At 41.9% G+C, this 22,270-nt stretch overlaps 1 protein-coding gene across 1 annotated transcript in view; it reads right to left on the reverse strand.

The window, feature by feature from the left end:
* PLCH1 (phospholipase C eta 1) overlaps positions 1 to 22,270 on the reverse strand; it is a 201,824-nt gene that overhangs the window by 156,314 nt on the left and 23,240 nt on the right. Inside the window, exon 3 of the mRNA XM_050966208.1 lies at positions 8,408 to 8,525. Coding sequence (XP_050822165.1) covers positions 8,408 to 8,486 — 79 coding nt within the window. The 5' untranslated portion in view covers positions 8,487 to 8,525. The remainder of the gene's footprint in view (positions 1 to 8,407; positions 8,526 to 22,270) is intronic.

Genomic DNA, 22,270 nt, shown 5'->3' on the forward strand with positions numbered 1-22,270 from the left:
TAGGCCACCTGTAATGATATTGTGGAAGAAAATAATGTCCTCACTCTCAGTTTGAAGCAACAAGCCAAAGGCAGCTTTATTACAAGCAATTGCAATATGCATGGGAGAGTACACACGGGTAGGGTTCCCCCCCCCCCCGCCCCAGGGAGGTCTCAGTTAGATAAACAATTAGGGCAAGCATTTATACCTTTTGTTACAGACAATAATGATCAACAACCGCATCTTGTTTATACATATTCCTTCTGATATCTCACTTTTCTCAGCAGTTCCTGCTACAGTCTATATTCCATTCTTTTCTAACACAAGGTCGAAAAACAGTATCTCTTACAGCTTTTTCCCACTCACTTTCCACTTGCCCAAGCCCTGCCTTGAAATCTCGCGTTATTAGAGCTAGTATTAGCCTCTTACTTTATTCCTAAAAACTAAAATATCTGCGTTCATATTCCCTTTATCTTTTTTTCTACTTCCACAATATTAATTAATCCAATTAGTTCATACATTGTATTAACTCAAGATGCATCCTACTCAGTAGCCAAGGGTTAAAGGCTCTAAAACTAGATATACCATGTTATATACACAAATGCTATTCAGTTCCATATATTAATAAAGAATTTAGGCTAAAGCAAATAACATCAGTATAAAATTGCTGCCGTTACAGAATATGGAAGCCTGTTCCTGAGGCCTGGCTGATGATAAAAGAGTTAAACACAGGACAATGTTGCAAAATAGTGCACAATGAGCTCTACAGTACGTCCAAGGATGTTAGTAGAGGTGTCTTTGGCAAACTTGACACCTGTGCTGTGGAGTGCTCAAAATAGACCACTCAGGCCATTGCAGGAGAGTACTGAGAGGACTACTTTCATCAATCGGGTTATTACACCAGTGCTTGCAGTCCATAGTGCAACAGTGCTAGTGCAACAGTCAGCAGCTGTGCTCAAAACAACTCTACTCCAAACGATTGTGTGATCATCTGTGCACCACTGGGAGCTCTTGTGTGTGAGAATGCAAAGTGCATTCCAGGTGTGCCAGGAGGAGCCAAATTTCTCAATGGACTGTTTAAATATCCTTTTCGTGACTCAACAATTCTATTTGAGAAAACCTAGCCAGAGACTGGGGTTCAACTCTGCCCTGCTACAGACTTCATCTGTAACCACAGGCAAGTCACTTGAAGAAAAAAGGTGAGTTCTTAACTCAAGTTAGTTTACAATGAAAAGAGGAGCTTTTTCCCCCTCTGCAGGAAACACTGTAATTTACATTTATGGCAGAATCTCAAAGTTCCTTTTAAAAAAAAATAATTATTATCTTTTGAGTAGTCTCCACTATATAAAGAGTTTCTTTAGATTTGTATGGAGTAATTACAGTTACATTGTCTCTCATTTAGAAACTGGAAATTGAAATGCTTATTTGATATCCAAAAAACTTTTTTAATGACTGTGTTAATAGTTGCATAATTCTGATTCACTTTGCTAACTGTAAGCTTTCGAGTACTTATTATTTCCAAAAACACGCTTCATTGTTTAAAGATGTACAATCTTTTAGATACTTTGTAGGTTTAAATTTATTAAAAGAATGCAACTTTATATTAAGTCCTATACTGCCCCCTTGTGTACCTGTCTAACATTTAAACAGCTAAAGCTGCCAAAGAAATATATACTATACAGTAAGGCCTGGTCTACACTGGGGGGGATGAGGAAGGAAGGGATCGATCTAAGTTATGCAATGTTCTAATGTTATTCACGTTGCTGAAGTCAATGTACTTAGATCGTGGTGCCTTCATCACAGTGAGTCAACTGCTGTCGCTCCCCCATTGACTCTGCTTGCGCCTCTCGCGGTGGTGGAGTACAGGAGTCGATGGGACAGCGCTCAGGAATCGATTTATCGTGTCTAGACTAGATGCAATAAATCGACCCCTGCTGGATCAGTCACTGCCCACCGATCCGGCAGGTAGTGTAGACATATCCTTAGAGGCAGTGACACTAGCAAAACGTTGTACAGTGTTTCAAGCCAAATCCTGCATTAAGTGACATATGTGCAAACTCAAGTAACTCAACACAAAACTTAGCACTGTAAATTTTAGCACAAATGTTATTTTAGCACATTCACTACACATAGTTCCACAAAAACCCTTGTGAACTTCCTGCACTACATAGATACCATGGGAGAAATCCTGGCCACATTAAAGTCAGTAGGAGTTTTGCCACTGACTTTAACAGGGCAAGGATTTCATGAGTACAGATACAGAAGGTGACAGTAATAACTCTTGAATCTCTCTGCTTTGGATGGTTTAAGTTAGATCCTTGTATTAAATATAAGTTTTACTATGATCATAATAAGCAGGATCAATTTTATGACTGGCAGCAACTGGGCCCCAAGCAACAACAGGAGCCCAAACTGCTGGAGAGAAGGGATCAGGTTATGAGTTATCTCCCATCCATATCTGGCTTCAGAAGAGCCAGCTCATGAATCACAAAGCTTGCACAAAACCCAAAATGGCAGGGCCCTAATCAATCACCTACTTCACTTGTTCGAATAGCTAGCCCTGAAAGAAACATCCATCACTTTCACCAGTGTTAAAAAAGAAGAGGGATACACAGGGATTTCCCTGTCCCTGATGGAGTTCATCCCTGTCCTCTTGATGTACAAAACTGTAACTCCAGAGATAACTTTCTGAGTCCGAGGTAAAAGTTAATTCTGAAGGGTGGAGGTTTTGCTTTGGAATCCACCAAATTCCATCAAATTACGTGCTTTCAAATATTTTCCTAGGGAGAATAACCTTGGACCCCTCTGTAAGGAACTGGTTACCCTGTGCCCCTTTTATAAGAGGAAAACACTCCCTCACCTAGTTTAGTCCTGCAGCACTTAGTGATTAAAATAGCATATCTAATTTTAAAAAACCACATAGACTCCAGTTTTCCACAGAAATTGCCTAGATGACTGCAGAGTCACTGCTGTAAGATTATGGGTCTTATTGTTGCCTAAATTACACTGATTTTACACTAGCATAAATCACTGGGCCTGATTCTCCACTGTGATCCCCAAGGACACTACTCTGGTGGGGTACAGGGATTGGAAAGCTGATGGACACTGCCTTTGGGGAACACCCTTAAGAGAGAGGGCCTCCTCTGCCTAGTATACAGTAAACATAAGGACCCTGCTTCACTCCCCTTCCCAGCCTCTGCCATAGGGGATATGTAAGGGGGAAGGAGGTGATGGGAGGAGATGTTCCAGGGAGAGAGGTACGCATGGCCAGTGTTCTGTGAGCCAGAGTTTCTGTTTCCTATGGCCCTCATTTAATATAAACCATGGGGAACGCAAGAAGGGTTGGGGCTTTTATGGCCCAGCAACAATGACACTCAGAATCAGAACCACTGATTCAAGTAGAATTACTCCTGTTTTGCCCAACTGTAAGTGAGAGGAGAATCAGGCCTTACATCTTATTATAAATATATTGCAGTGTGTTAGACCATCATCACAGGGGTGGTATGAGTCCACACTAGGTATGTTGTATCATGTACTGGGGCAATATTCAGCCATTAGCTACACCTGTCCAACCCCAGTGATGTCAATGGCGCTGCAGAGATGAAATAGAGCAGTGACTATGGCTCACTTTGAACATATCACAAAAACATGTTTTACTACTGTTAGGTGGTGAACAGCCTTGAGCATGATCCCGACTATGGCCCTGTCTGTACTACCAGTACAGTGCTTTTGTAACTAGTTCATGGCACTCACCTAACATAGTTACAAAATATACAACTGAGTTGTATCTACACAGAAACCTTATTTGTAGCACAGCCATGTGCGTGCATTCACACTGACCACTATGTTCAACTGTTTGTATTGGTGCATTCTGGAAAAAATTGGGCAGCTATCTCCAGTGTCTCAGCAGGGGAATATAGTACCTGGAGTACACGAACACAGAGTGGCACCAGCATCACCTGGGTTCAATGCACTCTGGGATACACAGACAGCTGGAAGGAAGAACAACTGGCCTGGGTGGCCTGGGTGGTGGTGTGGGTATCATGGATATAATATACAAAAGCCGCATGGCAAACCAGTTACAGGAGGACAACTATATGTCAGCCTAGTCTCTGAAAAGGGTGACCTAGTGTTAACTTCCATGATTACTGAGTATTAACTATATGTTGTGCGTAGATACAGCCATGTCACTAACTACTGTAGTTACAAACTTAGTTAAGAATTACAGCATAGGCAGGACCTTAGGCAGCCACTATCCCTCCTGTAGCTGAGCTCTATGTATTCAGGAACCCGCTGCACCTCATTCATTCAGGCACTTGCTGGCCATACTGAGAGACAAATGGGAAAATGCAAGATGAACTGGGGAAAATATTGACATTAACAAAAAGACTTAAATGAAAGGTTTGGTTATTGCTTTAAAAAACTCCGGACTGTATATTCAGCTAGTCAAAGCAGTTATCTTGAAAGTCTCCAATACTCATTAAAATATACAGTCATATGAACTGACAAGAAATTAAAAACATAATATTCAAAACAGGGATGCTCACAAGCCTCTTGGCCAGACACAAAGCTGCCTACCTAAGGGACACGGCTTTAATCTAGACCTGGTCAGCTACACCAACCAAAAATCCTCCTCCCACATCCCACACAGCTCTCTTTCAGCACAAATGGAAACTACATCTCCACGAGGGACTGACAGAAGTACTGCCTGCTGACCTGCCACTTTACCAGAGAGGTTGCAGTTTGATAGTGCTTAAGTCAGGAGTTCTCAAACTGGGGGTCGGGACCCCCTCAGGAGGTCGCGAGGTTATTACATGAGGAGTCACGAGCTGTCAGCCTCCACCCCAAAGCCTGCTTTGCCGACAGCATTTATAATGATGTTAAATATATAAAAAAGTGTTTTTAATGCATAAGGGGGGGTCGCACTCGGAGGCTTGATGTGTGAAAGGGGTCACCAGTACAAAAGTCTGAGAACCCCTGGCTTAAGTGATCTTGAAGATTTTGGCCCAAATTCAACCCTGATATAACAGGGTGCAACACCATGAACGTCAATGGAAACACATCAGTACTGAATATGACTGTTTGTCTTAAACATAAAAGACACAGAACATGACTGTGCCCAAAGCAAGGGAAAAATTGTAAATTGCAGGATTTTCTCAAGTATTTCTGGCCATCATCAGTGGTATAAAAACAGAACTTTCCCGATATGTTTACATGATACCCCTGACCTACACCATCAATCAATACATTTTTATTATAGAAAATTGTAATTAAAGTCTTATATCAGTATGCCTCAATAAGCACTTCCATAACAAACTAATATGCCCTGTTATCTTGCCAAGTAAAAACTGTAACTCCAAAACATTAAAAAGTGTTACTAATGTCTGTTACAGCTATCCCCCTGCTGCATTCCTTTTTCCCCTCTCCTTTCTGTTTGTCCTGTGTGGCCGCCCCTCCCAGTCATTGTGCTAACTAAAGTCACAACCCTATTCATAGGAATGGCTTGTACAGACTAACTGGAGCCATTGCTCTGCCTAGGGAGGGGGCTTCTTGCTTCTTTGTTTGGCTCCTTTGTTCAGACCCAGGCTCGGTGTGGGGGGCGCTGCCCAGAAATGCAAGACCTGAAGTGGCCAACTGTCATAAACAGATAAGAAAGAGTTAATAGAACAAAGCTGCTTCATATCTCTTTTGCCGGGAAAGGGTTAACAAGAACAGTGAGCCTGGCTGTCACCTGACCCGAGGACCAATCAGAGGACAGGATACTTTCAAATCTTGAGACAGGGAAGTTTTTGTGCTGTGCTGTTAGTTTTGTTGTTGTTCACTCTGGGGGCTCAGAGGGAGCAGATGTGCAACCAGGTTTCTTTCCAATCTCTCCAATACAGGCTCTTATAAGTTCAGACTAGTGAGTACTAGGTAGATAAAGCGAGTTAGGCTTATGGTTGTTTTCTTTATTTGCAAATGTGTATTTGGCTGGAAGGAGTTCAAATTGGTATTTTGCTGAAAAGATTTTAATTTGTACTTGTATACTTAGGCTGGGAGGGTGTTCCCAGTGTCTATAGCTGAAAGACCCTGTACCTATTCCATTTTTTTAAATTTACAAAGATAATTTTTACTGTTTTTTCTTTCTTTAATTAAAAGCTTTTCTTGTTTAAGAACCTGATTGTTTTTTTATTCTGGTGAGACCCCAGGGGACTGGGTCTGGATCCATCAGGGAATTGATGGGGAGAAAGGAGGGAAGGGAGAGAGAGAGGCTAAATTCTCTCTGTGTTAGGATTACTGTCTCTCTCAGGGAAAATCTGGGAGGGGGAGAGAGAAGGAGGGGTGGAGGTGCATTTTCCTCTCTGTTTCAGGATTCAAGGAGTTTGAATCAGTGATCTTCCAGGGTAACCCAGGGAGGGGAAGTCTGGGAGAGGCAACGGTGAGGGAAAGGGTTTACTTTCCTTGTGTTAAAATCCAGAGGGTCTGGGTCTTGGGGGTCCCCGGGCCAGGTTTTGTGGGGACCAGAATGTATCAGGCACTGGAATTCCTGGTTGGTGGCAGCGCTACAGGTTGTAAGCTGGTGATTGAGCTTAGAGGAATTCATGCTGGTACCCCATCTTTTGGACGCTAAGGTTCAGAGTGGGGAATTGTACCATGACACCAACTAATTAAGCATATGAGTCATACCTGTGGCTCAGAACATGCCCAGGCATGCCTATGCTTACCTGCAGCCTTTCCCTGCCTTCTCTCCTCCCCTGTATCAAGAGGAGCCAATCAAAAGTACTGGTGGGAAACTGCCTGAGTTTGCCTTTAAAGCCGGACATATTCTGATCAGACCTCGGAGAAGGTCCTTGCTTTGCCACCTGGTCTGATCAGCTAGGGGTCTTTGGGGGGCCCTCTCCCCGCTCTTGTTTGTTTTTGAGCATACCCCCGTTTTTAAACTCCCCTCCCACGAACAACGAATTTGTGCCTGGAGATCTCCTGATTATTGTAAGTGAATCGAGTCCTCTCTCCATCCTCCAATGCTACTGCTGTTCCTGCCTCTGTGCTTGCTGCTGTCCTGGGGATTGGTAAGAACTCCCTCTTGCAGACTCCCCCTGTCCTAGCTGCTGGCCTTGTTTCCCCAGCAGACAGACCCAAGCTAACTCCTTGGTCTGTATCTGTAATCTGTTTCTTGCTCCGCAGCGCCTTTGCTGCTAAAAACAAGTCTGTGCCGCTGCTAAGCTGTGCCTTCCTGGACTGTATCCTGGGCCGCCGGCTTGCAGCCGCCCCACTGCTGCAGCCACCACCACCACCCCCGGGGGCTGTACCCTGGGCACACACCACTCTGCCCTCTGGAACTGCTCCCCCTCCCGATCAAAGAATCGGCATAGTGTAAGGTGCACCTATTAGAATCAGGTTCTTAGTCTAGATAAGTTGTAATTTCATTTTGCATAGCTGTGATTAAGTTAGGTTTAAATAATTGTTTGTATTGTGCTCTGTAAGTTAGGTTTAAAAAAGAATTGTTGCATTGTGTTCTGTTACTTGCTAATTTGTGTAGTCTTGGTTAAGTTAGATCATAAATAAGATTTTGCTGTGTTCTGTATAATTGTGGTTAAGTCTGTCTTCCCGCTGCCCTAACCCCCCCACCCCCAAGCTTGCCTGTGTCTCCCCCCGAGCTCCCCAGTCACTCGTTGCAGTCTCTCTGCTGTTTAAACTTGCAGCCTGTCTGCTCTCTGTGTCTCCCTGAGTTTAAATCTCCCTCTGCAGCGCCTCTGCCTTTGGTCTCTGCTCCACCACGTGCTCCTCTTCCCCCATCCCCCAACCTCATTCCTCTACCACTGCCTTTCTCTCTCTCTCTCTCTTTTAATACCTTCCCCCATGTGTTCACACTGCTCCCACTGCTGCCAAACCTCAATTGTATTACTGAAGTCTAGCATAAAACCCCATTGGTTACCCTTTTTCTCTCTGACACACCTCACATTTTACATTTACACCACTGTGACACATTTTTACCTAGAGTTGTTGGTTATTTAACACATTTTACCCATAACTGTTAGTTGGTTATATGCTGCTGTGACACACCCTTTACATAGAAATTGTTAGCTACCTGTTACATTTATACTTCAGTGCTAATTGGTAACCAACTGTATTGTACCCCACTGTATTGTACCCCACTATTGAAACCCCCTATACTATTTACTAAAAGAAACCCCTTCCCAATTGTCTACCTTAACAAACCCCACACCCCTAACTATTGAATTTTCCCTGTTTTTGCATTTTCTTAATAAAGTTTATTTTGCACCCCACCAGTGCAGTAGTTGTCCCCCAAGATCCCCTACCTGCTGGCAGGGTCAACTAAATCTACTTTTTATCTACAAGAAGATAATTATTGCCTAGTTATGTGCCACTATAAAATCTCAGTTGCATCTGAGTGAAGTAAGAAATGAAAAGAAAACATGCAGCTTACCATGAAATACGCCATTGTCCACTAAAAAATGTCTGCAGTACTGCAGACAACTTTTCTTATCCAGGCTCCAATAACTCATTGTAACAAGACTTCTTGCTCAGCATCAAAGACAATTACCCTGCAGAATGAAACAGAATACAATTATAGATAATACACAACTTATCCCTCTATTAAACAAAGAGAAAGACATATATAATTATTATAGTTGTAATAAAGGTATGTTTATTGGCATTCTTTATGCAAAATAGCCCAATAGCTTTACTCAAAATGCTACAGTGACTATTGTCTGTTGTCTGTCACTCTCAGGATTTCTAATGTGCCCATCTCCAAGATATCTAGGCACCAAGGAACCTATTGCAGCACACAACATCCACAGTTTAACCCTCCAGAGTATATTAATTCACACGTCAATTTCTTGTCTGCTGTGCAGCCGGGATTCCAGCTCCCCGAAGCAGCTTGATTGGGGTGAGGAAGAAGATTAATCTTTGAGCCACTTGTCCCTTTTCACCTACTCTTTGACTGACCTCTGGAAAAAAGTAGTCAGTCAGGGTGACTCCAAAAACTTCAGGCCATGGCCCCTTTACAGTGGCTCCCCAGCTGACTGACATTCTGGCAGCTGGAAAAATACCCACTCACGTTAGGACTGAGGGTCCAATCCTGCTCCAGTTGAAGCCAGTGTGTGTTTTCAAGAGCGGCAGGAGCAAGCCTATCAAGGGACTCTTCAAGGGGAATTTACGACAGAATGCTAGCAGTGATAACCCTCAGAACAGACAATAACCTTTCTTATAACAGGCCCCAGAAATTTCTCAGAACTTAATAGCTCCAGCAGCCAATTTTGCTTAATCATCCTATTAATATTTATGAGGCAATTAAAATGAAATTGACTAATCAGATTTTAAACAAAGACAAGCTAAGTGAAAAACATGTGTAGCTGAGAAAAAAATCAGCCCTTCAATGCTTGTGTTCCATTGCTACAAGAGAAGACAGTGTAAACAGTTGTAACTATTATTTTCAGGGATCAGAGGCCATGTCTACACTACCATTTATGTCAGCAAAACTTACGTCGCTCTGAGGTGCCGAAAAAACACTCCCCTGAGCAACATAAGTTTCATTTGCATAAGTGGTGGTGTGCATAGCTGTCAGCGGGAGAGCTTCGCTAGTTGCCATAGCTATCGCTGCTGGTTGAAGTGGTTTTATTATGTTGACAAGAGAGTATAGAGCAGCTACATGAGTGATCTTACAGCAGCGAGTTTCATCCGTACAGCTGTGCCGCTGCAAAATCACTAGTGCAGACATGGGCAGAGAAGATAAAATGTAACTCTTAAAAAGCCAGTGGATATATCTCAAAACAAGGCTTTATTTATTCAAACCATTTTACTAAATTTATTTTTGAAGAATTCCAACCTTTTGTTAATTAGAAATGGGCCTTGCAAAATCCATCCCATCATAGCAGGGCCTGTTAGTACAGACTTGGTTAAGGCTCAGCCTGTCAAATAAAGGGGTTTATAGATCTGTCATGAATATTCCCTTCACAATGAGGTTTGTTACTTATGACACTAAAGATCAGATTTCCAAAAGAGCTCAGCACCCCTGTTAGGATCACATTTTCAAAAGAGGTCAGCATCCATTTAGGCATCAAATAAGCAGCCAGATTTTCCAAAGTACCCCCCAAGATGAATATGGGGGCTGGATGCTAAACACTTTTGATGTAGTCCTGGTCCATGACTAGGGCTACTAGGCACTGTAGTAATAATAAAATCTGACCAATTATTTTGGTGCCTGAAGGGGACTGTAGCTCTTTTGAAAATTTGGCCTCGGTTGTGGTTGCTCAGCATTTGAAAATCTGGCACCTTGTAGCCAGCATTCACTCTCTTGTCAATTAGCATTAGCATGAGCCAGCAGCAGGCAAACCCAAGAATTTTTGACTGACCTGCCTCCAGCTTCCTCACTAAGACACTTACTATGGTGTTGGGGACCATATAACTGAGCTCCATACAATCTTTAATGTACCTTCCTCATCAGACCTCTGAGGCAGAGCAGTGCTGTTACCCCATTTTACAGAGGGGCACTGAGGCACAGAGAGACTAAGTGGCTTACCTATGGTCACACAGGACATCTGTGGCAAAGCAGGGAACATAACCAAGGTGTCGCAAGTCCCAGGTGTCTCAAGTCCTAGGATAGTGCCCTAACCACTGGACCACCCTACCTCTCTAACACTAGATGCTGCAGCCTGCATTTTCTGTACACCTCTTCTGTACTCCTGAATGGAGCAATGTCCTAAGGCAGGCAAGGCCATTGAATTGGCCATATGGCACTAGCGGTCTCTCCATCTCTCCCACCTCCTCCTCCTTTCCCCACTGGGGTACAGTAAGGAGTCATAATCCAGGCAGGTGCTAGGAAAGGGGAACAGCAGTGGAAGGAGTAATCTTAGCAGTGCAGCATCCTCCCCAGTGTCCAGCAGAGCAGTCCCCTTTGCAGGGGAGGAGCCTGCAGTATGCTCTGCAGCTGCACTGAGTTCCTGCCCCTTTGGATGAGGTCTCTGCTCATCTCATCCCCAGGATGGTGGGTGCCTCCTCTCCTCACCCCCATGTGGCCTTAGGAGAAAACTGCACATAGCGGCAAGCCAGAGACTCCAGCTGGTAGGAGCAGGTGCAGGGAAAGCAGGGACCTCGGCACATTCAAAGAACTTTCTACCGTTTTAGGTGGACTTTCTCTGCCCTGAGCTGTCTGGCTGTTTGCTCCACTCCTCGCACCCTCGGTCTCTTCAGTCAGCTTCACTCCTCACCTGCCCACCTTATCCTCCTCTCCCGCTCACTTCCTTCCCTCCTAAGTAAACCCATCTCCCACTCACCCCCCGCAAATATGTAACTGCCATCACAAAGTTCACTCTGCTTCTGTGTTCCACCTCTTCCCCTACCATGTGTCTGTCTGGTCTTTTTAGATTGTAAACTCTTTGGGGCAGGGAGCGCCTATGACTCTCTGTACAGCACCTAGCACAACAGGGCACCACTCTTGGTTGGCCCTTTGGCACTACTGTAATAAACATGATTAATACAAACAATAATAAAATGAGCTGCTGAATGCTCATGTCTAGGGAAGGAAAGGGGCTGAGAGGGAAAGGTTCAGTCTGCCAGAAGGAAGAAGTCCCCTTCTCCCCATTTGCTGTGCTTGCATTTTGTGTTTGTTCCAGGTTGAATTTTCCTCCACATGCACAAATGAATATAAATGCTCTTCTCTGATTCAGACAAAATGCTGCTGCTAAAATAATCTCTTTAGATTATTGCTCTGCAATCCCCCAGTCCTTCCACTGGCTTCTAGTTTCCCATCATATCAAGTACAAGCTTCCTGTCTTTACCCTCTTCCCCCTTCCTGTAAACTTGCTCTTGTCACCTAGTTATCACCCTCCCGCCTCCACTCTTCCAGTGCTGCCTGCTTCAGCTACCTTCTTCTCTGCTCCTCCTGCAAACACCTCCATCCTTTCTTCCACGCTGCCTCTTATCCTGAAACACTCTGAACTGATCTGTAAGGCTGCTCTCCCTTCTCTGTCAAATCTCTTCTAGAGACACACTTCTGCCACAGATCCTACAAGAAATCAGTCACCATTTCATAGCTAGACTGAGGGGCTGCTGGGGGAGCTGACTGAGGGACAGTTGCTGTCTTTTACTTAGGTAATTACAAAATTGAAAAAACAAATGAAATTTATATATACATTTTTATATATATTTAATTGTTTTCCCATCCCCAACCCTTCACACTGTGTCCATCTTCCACCTAGACTATAAGCTCTTCAAGGCAGGGATCTACCACCCTGCTTGTAGAGCATCTACCACAACAGGACCCATTCCTGATCTTAGTGCTACCATGAGATACACAAATAATTAAAAAGATGAAGGTTTCCATAAAAAGTGTGAAAATTAAAAGTCTCTCCAAAACAGCAATTTTAAAAAATCTTGTGATCTTTAAGCCAATAACATAATTTAAGCCAATTTCATGTTTTTGAAGCCTTGGGGTTGACAACACTGCATATCCCCTAGTAGGAGAATAGGGCCCCAGATTTGATTTGATTTTTTATTTTTTTAACCTGAACACACCCTATAGTCTCCAGACCTGAGTCATAAACCTCTTTGAAATGACCACAGACAAAAGGATTCATGTGTGGAAAAGACTGTACTAGCTTGGCTAAAAAGTCACTCCTCCTCTCAGAAAAGCTCTGCATGGCTGCCTGGAAGAGCCATCCACTGTCTCACAACAGCATCCATGGCATGATTAGTTGTAAAAAGCAAATTAAGCAGAAAGCACCTCCGCAGCTCTACAAACATTTTAGACCTCACAAAGAGTTTTATATTTTCTACTTACACGTTGAAGGTGTTAAAGATTTTGATGGGTTTTCTTTCAGTGCAGGGGACAATCCTGGAGGGTGTTTACACACTATCAGAATTAGAAAACAGATTGTTTGGGAAAAGTAAGGAAGAAAACCATGCATAATATTTAGGGAGAAAGAAAAGAGAGAGAGCAGAAAGCATTGTCTGTGCATAAAATGATGTTAATTTTTCTTTATTTTTATTATGTGAAGTTTTTGACCCCAATTTTTAAAGGGGTGTTTTGCACATTCCTCTTGGGCATACAAACTTTTAAAAATTTTGAGTCATTGCTACTTCTGGGTTTTTCATCTCATTATCAGCCCAAGTTTTTTGTAGCTCATTTGATGAATTTTCTGTCTACTTTTTATGATGGAGGAGTCACGACCCTGGACCCAATCCTGCTATTATTGAAGTCAACAGGATTTTTGCCACTGATTTCATGAACTAGATACAGTACATTTTCATTCCGGGGAGGGGAGCAGTTAGTGTGTGTTTGTAAAAAGTTTCTTTCTGTGGAGCTCAGGATGTTACTCTGAAGCTGCTGGGTAGGTTGGTATGGGAAAAGTGGTCTTTGTGTACTGTTGATTAAAAAGTCAGAGAATTAGCACTGAATAGGTGATAATACACTTTTTATGCACGCTTCTGTTGTAGTTTTTGTTAGTTAGCCATTCTGTTGCACAAGTGTACTTTGTTCTCTCCCTGGGGGTTTAGTTAGGCAGGTATGTTAGGCCTCTTTACTTATCTTTCAAAGTTTGTCTTTACTCTGAAATTGAGTTTTGCTGCCTCTGGGAAATTCTGTGACCAACAGTGATCATTGAAAAACAAAGAGGTGTCCTTGTAGCACCTTAGAGACTAACAAATTTATTTGGGCATAAGCGTTAGCCCACGAAAGCTTATGCCCAAATAAATTTGTTAGTCTCTAAGGTGCCACAAGGACTCCTCGTTGTTTTTGCTGATATAGACAGCACGGCTAGCACTCTGAAACCAGTGATAATTTAAGTAACTTTCCTTTTGATTGCTGTCAAATACTGCATCCGACTAAGTGGGTCTTCACCCACAAAAGCTCATGCTCCAATTCGTCTGTTAGTCTATAAGGTGCCACAGGACTATTTGCTGCTTTTACAGATCCAGACTAACACGGCTACCCCTCTGATACTTGTCATATACTGGTGTGTTCTGATGCGGTCTCTTTCTATTTTATCCCAAAGTAATAGGTATAAAAGTCTCCCTCGGGAATGTACTAGGGAGGTTAGTAGCCTACACTAATATGTGGTTAATTACACTTAAAATTAAATCTATTAAGATTGTATGGGGTACTAAGCAACAATACCTGTGACTTCTGCTGGTGGTTGTGTTCTTCTATATGTCTTCGGTTTTTGCCCTTATCACACAAGAATTTTCATTAAAACTGCTGAAGTAAAATCACTCTCCTAGTTATAATTAATAAGGAGCCCAAGCTGGGAAATTCCAATCCAGGTTTTCCCAAAGTTTGGGGCTGATACAGACCATACTTATTCATGTTACACCAGATTAAAATTGTAGGCTAATGATCAAGTAATGAGAAAAAGATAAAACTAAGTCATGTTTTAAGAAATTAAGAAAGTACATTTTATTTATCAATCCTTCATCACTAAGATTATGTGAGAAAGAAAAGATATTTTCTTAGCCTCTTCCAGCACCCACAGAGTTCACATTGCCTGGGGATTTGTAACAAAAATATTATTTCCAATATACATTTAGTCTCTTTCAAAGAAATGCTTCAGCCTAGCTCTTATTTTGTGTCCCACGCTGATACAATATCCCCTTTTGTTCTTAGCACAAAGGATTCTCCCACACCACAGGAAACTCTTACAAAAAAAAAAAAAAAAAAAAGGTGCTCTTTGCAACATTAGAGATGAAGACAGAATTATAAGGGAAATCCAACTACTTCACATTTGAGAAAATCTTCTAAAAAGTACTTTCATTTTCATCTATACTATTGTTTATATTATGGCAGCTCTGAGAAGACCCAGTCAGGATTAGGGCCCGGGTACTGTACACTGTACAAACAAAGGCACAATAAATGCGCCTCACCCCCTATGATGGCTTTGCTCTGCTGCTGTAATGTGAAGGCAAGAAGATATCTATGCTCACAACTGATCGTTCCTTCCCATAGTGGGCACAGTGCATGCTAGCTAGCCAGGTGCAATGACTGTGAATACAACTAACAATGGAGGTTACTGGTTCCCACTCCTCTTCCCCTAACCTCGCCTTCATGTGCATGGGACAACTCAGAATCTAATTCTTCATTAATGTGTTATATACCTTGCAATAAAATATATAAGCACTTGATTCAGTACACTCCATTTGAGTGTATGTTATTTACTGGTGTCATTAAAATGTGGACTAGTTTCAGAAGAGAATGAGCATCTGGCATGATTTTAAGAGACATTAAAAACTCATTAAAAATGACCCTGAGTTAAACAAGAACAAGAAAGGTCAAATGGGAACTGCTGCACCTAATAAGCCATAACCCTAGCAAATGGCATCAGAATTCAACACAATTAAGCTACAGATTTCACTGTGGGGTTTGCTTCTTGTTAGTTTCAGTTCATGTAATAAAATAATAATCAAAATAATTAGAATAGATCCACATTTATCCCAGTGAAATGGGGGATAAAGAATTTATCTGGATAATTAGCGACTTTTTAATGTAAATAATTCATATCAAGGGACATATAGCAATTGAAATAATAGGGGTTTACAACTAGATGAGTAGATAAATTAGTTTCTGCTGACTTCAGACCACTTTCTTTTTCTCATATATACACATACACTTTAGAAATGACAAGTGTGACAAAACAAGTAAAATATTTTCCTCCATTCTCCTCAAATTTAAAGGCCTGATTTTTTTAATAAATTGAGCATACGCAATTACTCTGATTGTGTGTATATATCTATTTGCTTATGCAAATATTCGATTCATATGTGCAATCCCACAGTTAAGCACACAATTGTGCAAGTAACTTTTTAAATATCAGATATTTAATACTGAATGGCATGGAATACTTATAAAAGTAATTTCTCTTTAATCTAAGTACTTTAATGTGATTACTGGACACCCATATGTGAAGATCTTATGCTAACCCAGCCCTTTTTCTAGTTGAAAGGTCAGGGAGAAGCACAACCAGATTCATATCAACCCAAATATCCACTCTCTTAATAAAAGTCTAATGTTAAGCACAGTCTGTAACATATGCCATTGAACTTGATTTGGCAAAAAGTAGGGCTGTCAAGTGATTAAAAAAATTTATTGTAATTAATCATGCAATTAAAAAAAATAATCATGATTTAATTGCACTGTTAAAGAATAACAGAATATCATTTATTTAAATATTTTGGATGTTTTCTACATTTTCAAATATATTGATTTCAATTACCACACAGAATACAAAGTATACAGAGCTCACATTATTATATTTTATTACAAATATGTGCACAGTAAAAAACAAAAGAAATGGTATTTTTCAATCCACCTAATACAAATAATATAGTACAATTTTTTATCACGAAAGTCAAACTTACAAATGTATGGTGGCAGGCCATATTCTGTGCTGATTTTTACCTGGTGCAGCCCCACCAATGTGTGTAATGTGTTTCTCTCAACTGCCCCAGAATACACAAAGACAGAGATAACGAAAATACTTTGCACTTGTACAGCACCTGCACCTTCCATTGGAGAACCTCAAAGTGTCTGAGAAATTTACATGTCTGTGTAATTGGTATTATTGGTCTCCTTTTATAGATGGGGAAACTAAGGCACAGAGAGGTTAAATGACTTATCCAGAGTATGACTGGAAATCTCTGGCAAAGTCAGAAATGGAACCAGTGTTTCTCAACTGATACTCCTGTACTTAGACCATATGCATGCAGTAGGAGGGACCATGTTAGCCAGAACCATGTTTTTATTAATACTCTTTTCGTACAGTTTGCTTGACTGTGTAAATTAGATTTCACACTAGGGACCTAGTACTACATCCTCTTACTCATGTGAATACAGCATTTTCAGGATCAAGCCCTACATTTCTAAAGCCTGTTATCTTTATTTCTTTTATCTTTCTTTCTGTTATCTTTGTTCATGGTGGACTGGGAGTCTATTTTAGATGAGTATGGGGTGCAGAATCTGGCTCTAAATGAACAGAGAAAATGCTTGGTAAAGCCAAAACAGAGGAACACAGGACAGCATGGCACTTTTACTCTCATATCCTAGAATGTGCAGTGTTGCTGTAGCCGTGTCAGTCCCAGCATATTAGAGAGACAAGGTGAGTGAGATAATATATTTTATTGGACCAACCTCTGTTGGTAAGAGAGCTTAGAGACAGAAGAGCAAGCTCTTCTTCAGCTCTCTGCAGCTCGAAAGCTTGTTTCTCTCATCAAAAGAAGTTGATCCAATAAAAGATATTACCTCACCCATCTTATCTCTCTAATATTCTAGAATATGCTGTCACACAATCCAAAGATTGGGGCTATTCAAATTTCTTCTGCATTTTATAACAACAATATTTGCTGAGAGAATCATAAGTGAGAAGAGGGCTGGTCTTACATGAGGTGAACTGAGGCGGCCACCTCAGGTGCCAGACTATAGGGGGGTGCCATTAGGACCCAGAGTGTAGAAAAGTGTGTCTGCAAATGGTGCATATGTATTCTCTCTGCTCTAGATGCACAGAGATGGTGGAGTGCTGTGCTGGAGGAAGGAGGGCACAAGACACATAACAGGAGGAGAAAAGGTGAGAGGAAATAACAGAAAGCAGCAGGAGCTGCAGGGAGAGAGAGGACGAGGAGCCTCTTATGTACCTCTCTAGCACCCCCAGGAGACTGGACTGATTAACACCAGCTTCTCAGGGAGCTTCCTGTTTCCTGCTGTTTCCCTGAACCCACTTGAGGAGAACAGGCAGTCAACTGACGTAGTAGGAGCCAGTTAGGCCCTTAAGACACTGATCTCTTCCCTCACTCAGGCCCTGCTACCAGACTCCTTATTTGTCCCCTTCAGTTGAGTGTTGACAGCCACTGTAGCTGGCACAGAACAGCAGTCATGAGTGAAAGAAGAAAATGCCCGTCTGGGGCAGCATTCAGAAAAAGCAAGCAAGCAAAGGAAGCGTTTCTATCTAAGCAGGAAGGAGCTCTCCTGAGAAACATAGACAAAAATGTTCACGGTGAGCCTTCCAGCCCCAGTGAGGATGAGTGGTGAGGAGATGCCTGATATTCCACTTAGAGTGCAGGTGACCTGGCAGCTGCTGCAGCATCCATATCTCCATCTCAAATGGATGTAACCATGCACATTCCTGAAGAAAAGTGTATATCAGAGAAGAGTGGGGTGGAGGTACAAGAAACTGCTGCTGCAGAGTTTAGTTCCTTAAATCTAGATGATCCAAGACTGTGGACCCACTTGAGCAGTAGCCTGAGGGACTTCCTTGTACTGCATGGGCCGCAGCAAGTGAAAAACTTCATGTTCCCCAAAGACAATGAAAATAGAAGTTTCCATCCAACACATTACTGGTGTGAAATCCCCAATGGTGGCAAAGTGCACAGACCATGGCTTATGTATTCAAAAACCCAGAATGCTGCATACTGTTTTTGTTGCAAACTCTTCCAGTCTAATGGTCCAGCCACATTGGGTTCTACAGAACGAAGGACTGGAAAAATCTGGCTAGAAATCTGGCATGCCATGAGAAGGCAGCAAATTACCAGAGAGCATTCCATAGGTGAAAGGAGCTTGAGATGAGACTAAAGTTAAAGGCCACCATAGATGATCAGCATCAAGAAAAGATTGCATCAGAGTCTCTTCACTGGTAAAATGTTCTGAAAAAGTTCATTGCCATTGTGAGAATGCTTGCTAACCAAAACCAAGCACTGAGTGGCACTTCAGATCAGCTGTATGTGCCAAACAACGGAAACTTCCTTAAAACTGTGGAGCTGATGTCTGAGTTTGATGCTGTACTCCAGGAGCATCTAAGAAGAGTCACCACCCAAGAAATTTACACACACCACTACCTTGGAAAAACAATTCAAAATGAGATCATACAGTTATGGCAACAAAAGTTAAATAGAAGATTGTGGCAGATCTGAAATCAGCAAAATATTTACTCTGTTATTCTGGACTGCACACCTGACATCAGCCATATGGAACAAATGACTTTAATGGTGTGTTTTCTAACAACAACAAAACCTAGTGAAAATGTCCTTGCAATGGTGACTGTCAGAGACCATTTTCTAGAATTTACAGACACTGATGATACTATAGGAGCTGGTATGACAAATGTGGTTCTTAAAAAGCCGGAAGATACGGGAATTGCGACAACTGACATGAGAGGTCAGGGCTACGATAATGGTGGCAACATGAGAGGAAAGAACAGAGGAGTGCAGACACAGATCCAAGAGTTAAACCCTCGAGCTTTTTTTGTCCCATGCAGATCTCATTCATTGAACTTGGTGTTCAGTGATGCAGCATCAGCTTCTAGTGAGGCTGCTGAACTTTTTAATGTAATTCAAAACATCTATGTATTTTTATCTGCATCAACTCATCGATGGCAAATTTTGAAGCAACATCTGGGAACATCCTCTCTGACACTGAAACCACTGAGTGCCATAGAATCAGAAAGTCAAGTGGAGGCGATAAAGCCTATCAAACACCAAATTGGGGAGATAGATGATGACACAGTTGCCATTATGGAGTATAATGCTATGACAGGAACTGCTCATGGGAGAACAGTGGCAGAGGAAAATGGAATCACCAGAAACATATGTAACTTCAAATTTCTATGTGGCTTAGTGTTGTGGCATGACATACTGTCTGAAATAAATGTTGTAAGCAAGAAACTCCAAGGTGTTGACCTTGATATATCTGGAGCAATAGAACAACTAGACAAAGTCATACCTACACTCTTACTGGTCAGATGAGGGATTTCAAAATGTTCTGAAGAGTGCACAGAAGTTGGCAGAGGAACTTCACACTGAAGCTATTTTCCCACCCATTCAAGAATACAAGAGTCACCGAAGGAGACATTTTGATTACGAGGCATGGGATAATCCCATAAGAGACCCCAAACAACAATTCAAAGTTGAATTCTTTAACCAGGTACTAGATCGTGCAATACAGTCAGCTGAAGAACGTTTCATGCAGCTCAAGGAACACAGCAGTATATTTGGGATGTTGTCAGGGGCGGCTCTATGTATTTTGCCGCCCCGAGCATGGCAGTCAGGTGGCTTTCGGCAGCGCACCTGTGGGAGGTCCACTGGTCCTGCACCTTTGGCGTACCTGCCTCCTAATTGCCGCCGAACCACAGGACTGGTGGACCTCCTGCAGAAACGCTGTCAAAGGCTGCCTGACTGCCACCCTCATGGCGACCAGCAGGCAGCCTCCTGTGGCTTGCGCGCCCCAGGCACGCACTTTGTGCGCAGGTGCCTGGAGCAGCCCCTGGATGTTGTATGAGATTCCAAAACTCCTCACTATACCTGAAGACGACCTACACCAACAATGCAGGGCATGATTACGTGCACGATATTGATGCGAGAGATTTAGATGATGAACTAAAAGTCCTTTCAATATATATTTCAGCAGGATCAACTCCAATGGCTGTTCTGGAATATATGTGCTCAAATAAGATGACCATCCTCTTTCTAAATGCTTTTGTTGCTCTGCGCATACCTCAAACACTTCCTGTAACAGTTGCCAGTGGAGAACGCAGCTTCTCCAAGCTGAAGTTAATAAAATCACATCTACACTCAACAGTGACACAGGACAGGCTGCTTGATCTTGAAACCATCTCAATAGAGCATGAGCTGGCCCAGACTGTGGCCCTTCAGGAAACAGTTCAAATCTTTGCAACCAAGAAGGCATGAAAAGCACCACTTTGATTATTCAAACAGAAAAAATGCCAGTGTTTACTATGCAGACAAGAAAAGTTACATTTGCTGTTCAGGCATTTGAAAGTTAAGCGTTACTTAAAATTTTTGAGCAAGGTATTTTAAGTTGTTAATTCTCCTTTATTGGGGTAGGTAGCAGAGCAGTACCATGAGAGGAGTAGAACAGGAAGAAGGCAGAATTGAGACCTTTCAAAGTTTTGGCCCAAGCGAGGGGGCATGGGGGCATCATTTGAGCTCCCCACCCCAGTGCCAAAATGTTGTGGGCCCTGAGTGAGAGGGAAGACATTACTTGCACAAGACTGCTAAACAGTGACACCCAGTTACACTCTCACCTTGCTTTGTTACCTAGTGGCAAATTACAGTATATTTAACATGTTGCTCCTTGCATTAAAATTTATAATCACCCATAGACCTGAGATCCAATCTGCCTTATTATGAAATGCAAGAAAAGGATCTGTCATTTCTAGCCCATGTTTTTACTAACCAGTGTATTTAATTAATAAATCACACAGCTGCTTCTGGTAAAACAACCTTCAAACCTTTGCAAGAAGACCAGCTGTTGCACTGAGCAGATTATAAGTAGTATTTTTTTTTCACTATATCTACAAGACGTAGTAACCACCATATCAGCTGAAAAAGCTTGCTGTAGTTGCCCTGGAAGGTAGATATCTAAATTTGAATGGAAAATAACTAAAAAAGACTGAGACATAAAAACTGAATGTTGCTTACAAATACAGGACTTTTCATTGTCCTTGAACATGTTTTTAGTGAAACCTAGTCTGGAGTAACTATTAAGTTGATGGTGAATACCCAAGATGCCAGTTATTGCTGACTATGGTGGTGGCTTTTGTTATGTACCCATCTGTCCCACTAAAATATGAATAAGGGCCACTTACTTACTTCACTTAGGCCTCCAGACACCTACTAGATGGTGACAAGTTTTGCTCATTATTTAACTGGGCTGAATTTGAACCAGCAATGTATAATTTGATGGGCTCCATATATTTTCTGTGCAAAACTACCCTCTGATCAGCACTATGGATTTGTGGAATATATTCTGCACTCATTTAACATTCAGAACACACATGATATAGACATCAATGAAGTTATGCATGTAGGACAAATGCAGAATATGTAAGAGATCTATTCTGTAGTGCAAAAGAGAAACACAATGCCTGGGTGCTGAAACAGTTTGTATAGTGGGGGTGCTGAGAGCCATTGAACCAAACTGTAAACACTTTCAAGCCAAGAGGTGCGGTAGCACCCCTAGTTCCAGCATCTATGCAACAAAGCATATAGGAGTAGATAATTTGACTCTATGGTTTTACAAGAAAATCAGTTTTGTAGCTGTAATAATTTAGTCAGCAATAAACGGTGCCGGTGACTATACAATGGAAGTTGTTTGTTTTACAATGAGGATATTAATAACATTTGGGAATTTAAAATCTTGCTTTCGTATAAACAAAGAGAAAAGAGAAACATGTCCAGCATATTATTCTCTCTTCTCTTTAAGTTACAGTGACAGGAATTATGCTCTGTAAACGAACTTCATCTCTGGAAAAAATGACAAAGAACATTTTATGGCCAAGATTGAATGGTA

This window comes from Gopherus flavomarginatus, chromosome 8 (assembly GCF_025201925.1).
Source record: "Gopherus flavomarginatus isolate rGopFla2 chromosome 8, rGopFla2.mat.asm, whole genome shotgun sequence".
Classification (NCBI taxonomy): domain Eukaryota; kingdom Metazoa; phylum Chordata; order Testudines; family Testudinidae; genus Gopherus; species Gopherus flavomarginatus.